General features: G+C 41.3%; 1 protein-coding gene across 1 annotated transcript in view; it reads left to right on the top strand.

The window, feature by feature from the left end:
• Positions 1–771: 771 nt before the first annotated feature.
• Positions 772–13,843, top strand: part of ERBB4 (erb-b2 receptor tyrosine kinase 4) — a 1,090,474-nt gene continuing 1,077,402 nt past the window's right edge. The window contains exon 1 of the mRNA XM_055345632.1: positions 772–888. Within this exon, the coding sequence (XP_055201607.1) occupies positions 807–888 (82 nt within the window). The 5' untranslated portion in view covers positions 772–806. The remainder of the gene's footprint in view (positions 889–13,843) is intronic.

Here is a 13,843-nt window from a genome sequence, read left to right as displayed (position 1 = left end):
CCAATAAGATTCCCCTCTGGGGGGTGGGGGGCGGGGAAAAGGGCGGGGCCAGCTGGGTCAGAGCGGGGGCGGGGCTCGCGGCTGAGCGGAGCCAGCCCGGTTGCGTGGAGGGTTGTTTTATCCGCCCCCCCCTCCCCCCCCCCCCGGAGTCTTATTAATTTCTCTGTGGGGCTGCAGCTGGAGACCGCGGAGCGTTGGAAATGACGCTCGGAGCTTTAATTACCGCAGCCGCCGGACAAGTGTGAGGAAAGCTGACAGGAAAAAGGACAGGATCGGGGGAGAAGCGAGAAGCGCCCTCCCCTCGCTCCCCCCCGCCCTCCCATCCCCTCCCAGTTTGGACTGGAGGTGCAAGGAAACTGGAAAGGGAGCCGAACGGAGCGCGGCTGCGGGGAGAGGCCGGAAACCCACCGCCTCTTTGCAATCAACTTTTTTTGGAAAGCCTCCCCCCCCTTCCTTTTTATTGTTGACCAACCAGTGAGAGAAAGTGAGGAGGCAGCGAGGGAGCGGAGGCTCGCACCGGGGAATCGCTGCCCGGTCCGGCCCCGAGCGGCACGCGCACACCCTCGGGCGCACTGCCCCCGCCAGCACCGGCGCGCACGCCCCTCCTCGGGCCCCGGCCCCCCGGCCCCCGCCCCGGCACCCCGGCCCCGCGGACTCGGACTCGCACTCGCACTCGGCGGCTCAGCTGGGAGCCGGTGCACCGCGCCCCCAGGCGCGCCGGACTCGGGGCCCTCCTCCGCGTGCCCGACAGGGGAGATGCCATTTGGACATGTAATTGTCAGCTCGGGATCTGAGACTTCCAGAAAATGAAGCTGGCGGCAGGACCGTGGGTCTGGGTGAGCCTTCTGCTGGCAGCGGGGACCGTCCAGCCCAACGCCTCCCAGTCAGGTGGGTGTCCGGCCGCTGCCGCTGGCGGGGCCGCCCGGGTCTCCGCGCCCCCCGGGACCCTCTGGCCTCCTCCTCGGGCTTCCCTTCCTCCCTCCGACTGTCCGTCCCCAAACTTAGCCTTTTTTGTGAGCCTGTGTTTTATTTACCGTGAAATGTCACTCTGCGACCCTGTCCCCCCTCCCTTTTTCCCCCCTTTCTTTCTCCCCGATCTTTCTTTTCTTTTTCTTCTTTCTTTTTTCTCCCGCGTTTTCGGGGCAGCCTAAAAGCGGGATCTCTGCGGGTCCTGCCTGCGTGCGGGCCGCGGGACACGCGGCTCCCGAGTGGGACGGTCCTCCCGCCGTCCGGGCGCCCCGGGAGCGAACGCCTGGCCCGGGCGCGGGGCTTCGCAGGGGCTGCCGCGCGGGCGGGCGTGAGCGCGGCCTCCCCGAGCCGCCGGGCGGTGCACCTGTGCGGCCGCGGGGCCCTCCCCGCTGGGGCGCCCGCCAGCCTGCGCCCCGCTGACTTGACGGACGGAGCTCGCTAGCCTGCGGGCTCTCTTTCAAGAAAAGGGGGTGGGGGCAGGGAAGGGGTTTGACAGCCTGGAGCGGGAGCCCGGCCCTGCCGTCGGTTGCCCGGCTTGGCTCCGGGAAGAGTTCTTCCTGTAGTTCAACTTGCTGTTGGCCCGAGTCCCTCCAACTTCTCTGTTTACTGCCCGGCGCGGCTGCCGAGCCGACCCGGGGCGCGAACCGGCCCACCCCGAGGCGGGAGCCACCGGCGAGAAACCGCGACCGCCGGCGAGAAAGCGCGAGCCCGGGCACCTGGACCGGCCCAGGCCGGCCGACCCCGAGGCCCGGGGGTGGGCTGGCGTCCGCGGCGGGCAGGGCCAAGGACGGCACCTGCAGGGCGAGGCTGCTCAAAGTTTTTGACGCTTGAGTTTCCTGGGGATGAAAGCGGGACGGGAAAGGACGGAGGGCCGGTGGGTCCGATGCCGCCGAAGGGGGCCTTTTGGAGAGCGGGGGAGATTTCCGGAGCCGCCCCGGGCTGGTGGCGGGAGCGCGGGAGGCAGCTGGGGCGGGTGAAGCCCCCCGGGAGCGCCCGGGAGCGGTGCTCGGGCCGCGTTGGGCCCCCGGAGGGCGTCCTCCGGAGCCGCGCGCTGCCTGCCCCGCTCCGCCTGCCCCGCTCCGCCCCCGCCCCCGCCGCCTACCCCTCCTAGCCCAGTAAATAACAAGTCGCAGGCACCGAGCCTTTCAGAATGACCTTCGAGTGGCCCCGGTGTGCGCCGTTGGTGCTCGCCGTTTGCACCCTCCCGACACTCGGGAATTCTTCATGCAGACCAGGTCGCGCGCTCCAGCCGCCTCCGGAACCGCACCAGCCCCGACCGCAGATTCCAGGCGCCCTCTTAGATACATCCCTTTTATCTCCTCCCTCCGCACGCCGAGTCCCTTCATATTTTCCCTCAATGGGTTGATTATGCACATTGACCCATTCAAAAGCGTGTGCGACCGACATGCAGACTTAGGCGAGAGGAATTTCTCCGAGGCAGCCGACTGGGGGCTGTCTGGTGCAGCCTCAGCCTCTGGGGGACCCGCTCCGAGTCCGCAGCAACTCGGTATTAACTGTGTGGCTCAGGGGTGAGCTATGCCGAAAAGCCCTTTTCAGAATTTCTGCAAAGAATGTAATCCAAATTAGTTCTGCAGCTGTCCCCTTCCTCGTCTCAGGCGACACCGCCTCGCGCCCTCGCTGGTCCCTTCTCGCCCCCCCCCCCCCGCGAGTTGTCAGACCCACAAGTGAGCCCATGTCGAGCGCGAGGATTAGCGTGCCATTGTCGTTCTGCGTGTGACTCTGTACTTGAAATTCTAGGGGCACGAGGGCGAGCCTCACTTGTTCGAAACACAAAGTGATCTAGATGAAAGGGCCGCGCAAAGAAAAGCTCTCGGTGCATCCCTGGTACAGTTGCAACACGCATGCTAAGGTGATCCACTGGGAACCGTAAATGCCCCTGGGGACTTCTTTTTTCACCCTATTCGCCATCCTCACACCCCCCCCCCCCCCGCCAACCCCTGCCGCACCTGGCAGGGAAAGTTCAGCTGGTTTTAATATAGTGCTTTTACGAAACCAAGTTACTGTGTGGAGTGTGAGTGAGGCGGTGTGTGTCTGTCTGTGGGGCTGTATGTTCCCAAGTAAATACATACTGCGTGTCTCCCCTCTCGCGGTTAGCAGTCGGTAGCAGTTTGGAGGAGTTTGTTTTGGTCCAAATGAGAAATTAAGTGCGGATAAGTAAACTAAGCTGCCAGAGGGCGACAAGATGTTGAGTGAATTGCTTTTAGATGAAACAAATTAAGGAAACGAGGGAAGACAATCTGCTTCTCGCATTATTAGACACGCTTGGAGTTCAGGGGAAAGTGGCATATTTTTGAAATGCTAATTTCTTAAGAAGCAGAAGGAATGCACCTTATTTACTGCTCTATGTGAACAGAATAAAGATATGGGTGGAGGGAGGATTCTGTTGTATAGATCTAAGATATTTATTAAAATAATTATAATGGGGAAGGACCTGTTTTTATTTTTTTTCTTTTCTTGGGAAAAAAATCAGCTTTAGAGAAAACAATTTTTAAATACGTCTTCAGGACTTTGTCTCATTTCCAGTAATTCATTTTATCCAGAAATACTATATATATATATATATATATATATATATATATATATAGTATATAGCCAAAGACCCTTTATGACTGTTATAAAGCCTTTTCTACCAAAAGGGATAATTTCAAAATTTCTGTTTTCCTGGCATGATTTAAAAATAGTGTCACCTTTGTATTTAATTACAATATATAATATTGAAGTGATGCTCTTACATACCTCAATAGATATGGGATAAGTTCAGTTTCCATTTCTTATTTGCAAGTAACTTAATTCTGCTTTTCATGCTATAGAATAACATACGTTTTTTCCTACATATTAAGATGTATCTTCAAACTTAGGGTTGGGGTTTTGTTTTGTACATTTGAGAAGGAGAAAGTTAATAAAACTTAGGTAGATGATAAAAAGATGTTCAATACGTTAAAAAAAATCTTTCCTACATGTGTTTACTGTAAGCACACCCACAGGATACACCTTTTTTTTTTTTTTTTGAAATTCTTATATATGTCAAAAGGATCTTTTTAGGGGAAGGCATTTTTTTCTTCAGAATGCTTCTAAACAAGTTTATACTCGTTATAACTGTAAATAACTTGAAAATACTATAGTATGGACTGTTACGATAAAATTGAATGGTTGGTTGTGTCAAAATTCCTCATCTTCTGATTTTTCCCTCTTAAACTAAACTGTTTTTATTTTAATCATTCACGCATATAAAGTCAAAGTTTTTTGAAAATCAGTACTTAATCCTTTATATATTTTTTCATTTAGTCACTGGAAATGTGCCTTAATTAAGAAATTACATTAGAATATTTACCAGGGCATGCACTTCATGGAAGATTTATGTATTTTTTTACACTAACCTGAACACAGTAAGTTTGCATTGGCTGATTTTTAGAGTTTGCATTCACTTGAGGGAAAAATCATATTTCCTTCTTAAAGTAGATTCAAATATTTAGCATTCATGAGCTTTCATGCATTTCTTAAATAGAAGTACTATTTATCATCTGTCTTAGGCATTCATCCTTTCCATTACTATAGAGTCTTCCTTTACATTTTGAGTTTACACATGTGAATATATATATATATATTTTTTTTTTCCCCCTCCACTACTAAGTGTATTCTTTTTGGTGTGTGCCTTTCCCAGCAATCTGCCACTCAGCCACTGCAGGAGTCCTCTGAGCCAGTTTTCATTCTTTCTTTCTGATAAATCTGATATGGCTGGTTGGCCGGACAATTGCAAGCCATTCCATTGCGCAGATTTATTCCTGAAAGAAAATAAAAAGGCATCGATCCAAGATCACTAGCACATCTCAGAAACCCTGACTCCAAGGCCAGATCTTTCCACAGAGAAGTCCCTTTTTCCCTGTCTCTTTCCCTCGTTCCCCTCTTGACCAAGGCTGGAAGGTAGACTACTCCCATTTAAAAAATTACCAGGGATGCAAGGAATTATGCTCTAAACATTCTCTGAAGCCTTGTGATTAGAGCTACCTTAGATTAATGACTATGCAAGGTGCACATCTTAGACAATAAATTGAATTAGAGTGCCTTCAACATTACAATGCTTTAGAGTGGTGCTATGTTTAGATTATTTCAGGCCAGTTATTAAAATTTAACATATTAAAAATAGCAACAAGTTTTTGCTTTATTTTACAGCGTTCTGCTGCTGTTGGATATCTTTTTGTAATTTGCAAGTGCTCAAAACATAAATGAAGCAAATGATCAAAAAAGATGTTACCTGCAACCATGTTGGCGCTGTTTGATTTCACCCTTTTGAGAGATACTGCTTTATAAGGATGTTAATGTTTACATTAAAATTAGCTTATACATGTTCAAGCCTACAGCTATTCTACAGAAATTGTCAAGCATATTCCACTGTTATCTTTTACAATGATCTGAGTGTGTTTTCAGGGCAGAATCTAATTATATTATAAACTTTTCTTCAGGTTATATCATTTTAGGAATGTTCTATGTTACATTTGACCATATGGAACAAAATTGCATCTTATATCTAAAACTCATTTTCTGAATTATTTTAAATATTGGGCAGTTAGAGTAAAGCCTTACTTTTCATGCTTTCTGACACAGTTGTTGACTGAAGTTTACAGTTTATACTGACAATTCCTTAATTTTCTTTATTATTTTTTAATTAAAAGGTCCTAAATCAATATTTCTTGAACCTGGAGCTGTGCTACCTAATTTGAAGGAGACACAACTGCCTATTTTGTGGTTAAGTGTGACATAGGACACAGCTAAGTGTTTTGAATCAGGATTTCTACATTGTGGGGACAAATTCCTCTAGTCTCCTGTTAATACCTTGAGCAACTTACTCCATGTCTTTGTGACTTGGCTTCTGTGCCTGAGGGGAAAATGCATGTAATATACTCTATTTCTCCATTGTCTAGCATTTTTCTGAAAAAATGGCTTTAAAGTCTTCTGTAATATTGAGTGAGATACATTCCAGTAACAAGTTAATTGATAAATTTAAAAATGTGTACACATATGTTCATAAGTAACCATAATGTTAAACTTTCAGCAGACTGTCTCTATGGAAGAACACCTTTTGGTTATTAAACCAAAGTGTTTGTACTTGAAGGCCATTTTCCCAAAATACTACTTTTCTGAATTGCTCTGTGGACTTTTTAGATTTCATTTGTGTGTGGCTTTTTCTCTTTTTCTGAATTGTTGATAATTCTGACATATTTATTACATAAATTGATTTTTTTCTCCATATCCTTAAAGCTTTAAAGCCAATCTCTTGTTTTCGTATTTGACACTTAAGCTTAGTGGTTCCTATTTGTATTAATTTTTCAAGGGGGAAGGGAACGGTTGCACTTTTATGACACAGGTGAAATATATGAGGCCTAATTATAAAGTGTTTTTTGAACATATAGTAATTGTTTTACAGTAGTTTTCATTTTAAGTGATTGCTCTGCAGGCCCATTGCTTTGCACAAATCCAGGGGGCAGCAGCCACATAGAATTTAATGGGAATGGTGCACACCTGATCGGTGGGTAGCAGAGCAGCAGCCCTGCTGTTGTGTGATGCTACAGAATAAAGCACCAGAATAAAAGTTAGAAGAATTGGATTCTGGGAAAACAGTCATTTTCTATGTGATCTTGAGTTAGACTTCCTGCTCTGTGTCTCAATTTTCTGTATCTCTAAATGACTAACATCTTGAATTTTAAAAATGATTCAGTTAAACAGGAAAACAATGTTTAGATCTTTTAGAGGAATCCTTTGGTTTTTAATTGATTTTGTTTGTGAATCTCTTCTCAAATGAAGTCATGTGTGTAACCCTGGCATCTCAAAAGGTGAGAGGAGAGCTGCTTCTGTTAAAGCTGCAGCTAGATGCCAGCTTTGTGCTCCCCCACGTTCCTTTCACTCTTGCCTCCACTCTCCTGTGCTTCCTTCACAGAAATCTAGCACTAGTTAGAAGCTACTGATCTAGTGCAATTCTATCATTTCTTAAGTGAGGAAACTGGAAGCACGGAGAAGTGAGATGATATAAATTAGTTGGCAGCTTGTGACACCAATATCATTTTCCTTAATGCACACAAAAGTACTTAAAAAGTTGCAGACACTTAAAAAAAAAAAGTACAGGGCTGTATTGCTTTAAAAGTGAATTGCAAAGTTGGAAAGAGAACAAATGGATTGGAACGATAGGTCTATCTTACTGTGAAGTTCTATTCAAGGGGAAGACCATGGGATCATCATCATCATGCTTAATTTATATTCCAAAAGTAATCATTGATTGCGTTTATAGCTTACTATATATATATATGTGTGTGTATATATATATATATATATATATACATATATATATATATATATATATATATATATATATATGATATTGACCCTGAACGTCAGATAAGAGCAGTCCATATTACTATCTGTGTACAATAAGCACCTTCAAGATTTTCTTTTACCTGGGGCTTTACGAAGATGACCAATAAGTAGGGAATGGTTATATCTTTATTCTGTTTTAAGTAATATACAAGCTTAAATAAAAATGGCTTACCAGGAATAAACAATGAGTTATTCATTACCAGTTAGTTGGTGGGGACCCTTAACCAGCAAATCCATGGGAATACTTCAGATTCTCCCAGCCCCATCCTTGACCCAAGGTTCTTTATCTTTTCCACTGCCTATGCTGGGCCACCTTTCTTCAGATCTCTACTAAGATCACAGTTACAGTCTTTGAATAAGTACATAAGCTAAGCTTTAAGCACTAAGACTTTATAAATGTGTTTCTGTGGCACATTTGCCTCCCTCTAGTTGCCTTCTGTAAGATGCTGCCTGTGTGCCTTGTTACTTCACAGTGTTGTTGATTTACCCTTAACTCTTTCTGATTGTCTTGTGTTCAGCAACAGAGCTTTCTGGGATTTGATCAGCATTCTTATGGGCCATAGTGACAGAAGGGAGGTTAGAAACTTGTCTTGGCAGGAAGAGTCACTTCCTGTTAGGAATTTGAGATGAAAATGGACCCCCCCTTCTCCCCTGTAAAACATTAACATAGACACACCATGAAACTTCCTGTGCAACATCATTAAACTTCTCCCATGAGAAATAGCTTGGGGTCATTACTGCTAATCATGTTATTTCCAATATTGTAGGGGTTAGTGAAGCATACTAAACACCAGTAAGAATATGCAAGACTTAGTTTCTGAATCTAGGAAGTTAAAGGAATAGGTATCAAGGCTGTAGGAATGTTTATACGTATTTCATTTGAGACATAGTCTAAGGTTGTTTAAAGAAAAGACAATGAATGGTGCAATAAGCATTATGCTTGTTTCCCAGAATGATCAGACTTGTAAATAATCAGTTTCACCTACACTTTTACTACTCTTTTTGTCCTTTACTGATGACTTATCCCATATACATCTGGTATAGGTGGACATTCAGATTTTAAACCTTAAGGATACAAGTGGGAATTGTAAACCTGCTTTAAATAGATGCATCTGCTGGTCATCTATGGTCTACTAAGGATATCTCATGGCTAGGCTGGTTAGGACTGCCAAAAATTTTTTTTTTCCCACAGTCCAGGTTCTGTGACTAAATCTAGTGTGGTGATAGCTTGAGTAATAAATACAATTCTCTATTTCAAAATGGATTGCCATCACTAGCAGGGGAATGCCTGAAACAGGTCATGGATGGTAGTGACTATTTTGCTTTGGGTGAGCTCTCCTTTTACTAAAATCTGTCTTTGTCATTATTTTCTATTCTTCCCTATAAGCTTAGAGAATGTGAGACTATGAGTTTCTTTCTATAGGGACCTATGAAAACCAAATAAAAATAGAACAGTATTTCTTTTAGTCACTTCATTTTCAGGAGTTCCTTTCGTCCTCTCATTTTGTCTAGAGCTAAAGCAGTTAAACATGCTTTTGTGTTTTTAAAAGGGAATTCAACTACATAGCTTATCAAAGTTTACTCCCTAAGATTTTTATTAACTTCATCTAGTGTTTAAAAACCTCAGAGCAGGGCTATTGCAAGATCCACTGTACTGGTCCCCTTGTAGATGCCCTCTGCCTCCAAGACTTCCTTCTTATTGCCAGATGCTCATTCTAATATACTTTTATTATTCTTACTTTCCATTTTGAAACCTTCAATGGGTTCCCATTATAAAGTTCAAATCCTACTAAAATAGTTCAGATTTTAAAAAATCCATTCTTAAGAGTTTTCTTAAGATGTACTCTAAGAACCACACTAACCTAGTCAGTATTTCATAACTATGCCTTGCTAGTTGTCTCCGCATTTGCTTACCCCCTTCCCTGGAATTCATGGCTCACTTGGTGCCTTTGCTTGTTCAAACCACTGAATCTTTTCAATTCTACATTAACTCATACCTCTTCATTACTTTTTTTTTCACCGATTAGCCGATAATCTTTATACCTCTTATCTGGCCTTTAATCTTAAACCATAGAATAGTTTTAACATTTTAAGAGCAGGAGTTTTTAAGCCCCTGCTGAGACTAATGCAGTGCCACATATATAGTAAGCTCTTTAAAAATATTTTTAAGTGAAAAAATAGCGTATATTTGCTGAAACAATTTTAAGCTCATTCATGGATGGCTATTATTTGTAATTAAACCATATAGTGCACAAAGTAAGCTGTTCTAAAAACATAATTATAGAATTCTTAATAATAGATATTAGGCATGTTTACCCTGGGAATTTCTTTAGTTGCTTTCTTGAGCTTCCTAGGATATTTCTTTCAATGGATTGTTTCCAAGAATATATCATTTGTCCCCATTCCCATTTCTAGAGTCTGTTCATAATATGGTACAAAGTATTTCTGTTGGTTTTATTTTTGGTGAGTTAAATATATGTGAATACCATTCTTAAATGTAACTGTTTTAGTTGCCCACTCTTTTTTTTATGTGTCATTACATTGCTATTTCTTATCTCCCATTTAAAATTTTAATAAGTTTTTAAGCAATAAGCATGTACTGATTCATCAGTGTATTTCAGGATAATGTTAGGAACAGGAGGACCTATAAGATGTTCTAGGTGATGTTTTTCTCTCTTCTTTTAAAGAGGGATAGATGAAACCAACGCATTTGCTTCCAGAGAGATGCTAATAAGTATTTCATGAAAAAAGGGTTCCAGAGCAGATGTGATATTTTCTACTCCTAGATATATGTGATAATACAACTTTGTTATAACTGAGACATCTTAGTATCTTAGGCTAGATATATGCCTACCATTTAAAAAGTGTCCTAGAAAGAAAGCACTTCAGCACAACTAAACTGAGAGGTGACTAGGATTCTCTTAGCTGCTCTTTTAGATATATGATCCATTCTGTGTTCTGAAAATGGGTGAAATGATAGTATTTATAGAGTCAGATTCTATGAATGAAAGATCTTCTTCTAGACATTTTTTCTTCAATTACCAGGTTCTAAGAAAGTCAGCCTTTCTAGGTCACTGCAGTGCCTTAATTGTACCTTAGTTTATAATGGCTTGAAGGAGTTAGTATAACTATTAAAATTATCTAACAGTCTTCAGAGTAATCTATTAATGAGAGAATTGGACATGAAGACATTAGCACTTGTGTCTGATTTATTTTACAACTTTCTTGATTGTTCTTCCTCTAAGAATTCATGAGAAGAGAGTTTGAATCAGGGGTTATTTTTCCTACTTTGTAGATGAGGAAGTAGAGACATAAAGAAGTAGTATGTAAGGGTAAAGCTTGACTAGTGCCTTAGTCCCCTTACAGTTACTTGTCTGCCCTGTCCTGATAACCAGCTGGCTCGCTCTTCTGCTTAAGTGACAGAAGATAGGGATGCCTCTCAAAAGCATGACTCTTCCAGTGTACTTACCCCACTGTGTGAGAAAGGGATGCTTAGCACACCAAATCCTTCTGTCTTCAGGTCAGCAGCTCTTTTTGCTTTCTCTGTAGCCATGTGAAGAAACCTGTCCAATAAATCTATCATATAGGGAGTCTTCCTTTAGGTTATATTGTATTTTTCCTCCTCCATTGTATTCATCATAGTTCTTTTTATTTGGTATATTAAAGAAAACAATTATGTACGCTTTGTCATCTTGAAAAAAGGGTCCAAAGCAGAGGTATATCCAAAATTTTGGTCCTGCACTTACACAATTTTGGGAACTTCTTTAAAAACAATTCAGAAATAGAAATATGAATTAAGAACGGAGCCTTGGAATGCATCAATGTAAGACAGAGGCTTTGAAGCTGAAGCCTTTAAAAAAAAAAAGGACTTTAAGGTAAATCTCACCTATGTTTAAAAATTACCTATTTTGGGATCCCTGGGTGGCGCAGCGGTTTGGCGCCTGCCTTTGGCCCAGGGCGCGATCCTGGAGACCCGGGATCGAATCCCACGTCGGGCTCCCGGTGCATGGAGCCTGCTTCTCCCTCTGCCTATGTCTCTGCTTCTCTCTCTCTCTCTCTCTCTCTCTCTCTCTCTCTCTCTCTGACTATCATAAATAAATAAAAAAAAGAGTCTATCTTTAAAAAAAAATTACCTATTTTAAGAAATAACATCATTCTTCTTTCACGGAGAACTTTTGAGTGTCATTGTGTAATTTTAATGTTTTTCTACTACATGTAATTGGTGTCCACTATTCATGTAGAAAAACACATTGCTTCAAGAAAAGAAAAACTATGGAGTAAGCTCACATTTTAAAGCACTTCAGTATGTCTTTTGGTGAACATATGTACTACATAGAGACAATTTTTAGAATATTTTTCTCTAAATATGACCATGCCACATTCAGGGATATATTTTCTTGATATCATATGGGTCATGTAATACTGTCTCTTAGACAGTTATATAGCTTATAATGTGTGATCTAAAGGAATCTTGAAGTTTTGTTATGTAAAAGTTGTATTACTAAGGCCCTATCCCTTGAAATCTATAGCTCATTGAATTTTTCATTGTTTGTTATTTAGCACGGGTAACAATCTGTATTTGACTTTTACCCTCTGGCTAAGTTAAAAGTGGCCATTTTAACTATAGTAGCCATTATTACTAACTATGAATGAAACGGTGCATCTAACTTAAAATCAGTATATATGGTAATATTTTGACTATTAACACACTTAAGTGACAAAAACAGGATTTGTGTTTCAAGTTACACTCTTACTATGTAAAAATATCAATTGAACGGTTAATAATATTTCCCAGTTGCTTAAACTTCAAATTTAGCAGCCCATTATCCCTGGTGATACATCAAAACCTCTAAGAGTGTACATAGAATTAACGGAAACTGAAGTGATTGGTATTCCGGTATCATTCTTTAGTGGACTCCCCCCCCCCCACCCTTTTTAAGTACGGGATGAAATTTGAAAGTATAAAAAGCTCTAAGATAAATTGAACTAGACAAAACATTTTATGCAACTGTTGGTGAAAGGGGCATTCGTTATTTCTGTGCTTACTATATAGCTTGTGGCCAGAATTAGCACACCATGAGCCAGAGAAAGAGATAAGACAAACAATGGCATGCAGCTAATTTTGTTTAGCAAATTTAGATCTGATACATGCTATTTCACTCCTACAAACTGATTCAGTCACTCTTTGAAAGGTGCAGTTGAAGTTTGTCTCCCACAGTTTTAACAGCTTTCACTCAATATTTATAGGCTATATAAAAATAAATTTCTGTAAGTACCATATTTCTCACTGGCAGAAGGAGCACTGTGAAGGTAGATTTATAAATGAAAAAAAAAGGGAAAAACAAAAACATTTCAATTGTTCCAGGTTTCCAAAGAATAAAATATGTCAAGACATCCAAAATATCTTTGTTTCAAGGGCATATGTAGAGAGTTTTGGGTATTCAAGGATTTTGACTACATGTGAGTAAGAAGTCCTGTTATTTTATGGTAATTTTGTGATTTGAATCTGGCATGTGGTGAGACTCATATTCTGGAACTAGTCATTCATCTGCTATATAAGCCAACAGGATAGGATCCACTTTAATTATCAGGAAGTGGTTATAAAACAAAACAAGAAACCCAAACTTTGTTCTTTATAAAAAAGTACCATTATGCAGAAGAAAATTAATTTCAGTGAAGTTTATTGGCTAATTTGTATGAAAAAATGTCACAAAATGTGTTACACTTGATGGAAACATGATTCTGGGAAAAGCCAGGACTTTGTACAATGATATCCATAATTGAGGCTATCTCAAACATTTCTGAAAGTCTTTTGTAGCACGGTGAATTATAAGATATCTGAAGGTTATAATGTTATTTATATATCTGCTAGAGCTTTGTCATGGTTCAAGACTACATTCTCCATAATCAAGCTCACTATAGAGAATAATTGTCATATTCATGAATTGTTCATCTCATCATATTTCCAGTGGTTATTTCAAGGTTAATTTTTTTCAGACAGCTTCTCTCTTGATTAAAGTCTGTAGTAATTGTATATGTGCTGATATAGCACATGAAGGTTTTAAACTAAAGACATCTTTGATTTCATACCAAGTCAAGATCAAATGATTTTCAGTGCTTCCTACTCACATATATGAAAAATAACTTTAAAGTTTATTCTTAATTTCAGCCTAGAATGTGGAGGCTTTTGTTTGGCATTTTAAAAATCCTAGAACTCCTTGTATCCTTTAAGAGTATGAACAGAAAATTATTTATCGTTACTAGAACTATTATTCAAATGCTATATTCCTTACAATTTTACTGATTGTTAAAATATTGAAATTCATTCTTACTTAATTGGCTTCCCTAGGTCCAACCCCCACCCCCTCTGGCACCCCTTTCTTAGACTTCCCAGATCAACCAAAGAATAAATATGTAGCACAATAATGGGCCTGCACATCTCTCTTCTGGCATATGCTATGATCTATTCTGATGTTCCTTTTTGCTA

Source organism: Nyctereutes procyonoides, unplaced genomic scaffold (genome assembly GCF_905146905.1).
Source record: "Nyctereutes procyonoides isolate TBG_1078 unplaced genomic scaffold, NYPRO_anot_genome, whole genome shotgun sequence".
NCBI classification, from domain to species: Eukaryota; Metazoa; Chordata; class Mammalia; order Carnivora; family Canidae; genus Nyctereutes; species Nyctereutes procyonoides.
The sequence above is the reverse complement of the archived record's forward strand: the minus strand, read 5'-3'. Positions and strand labels throughout refer to the sequence as shown.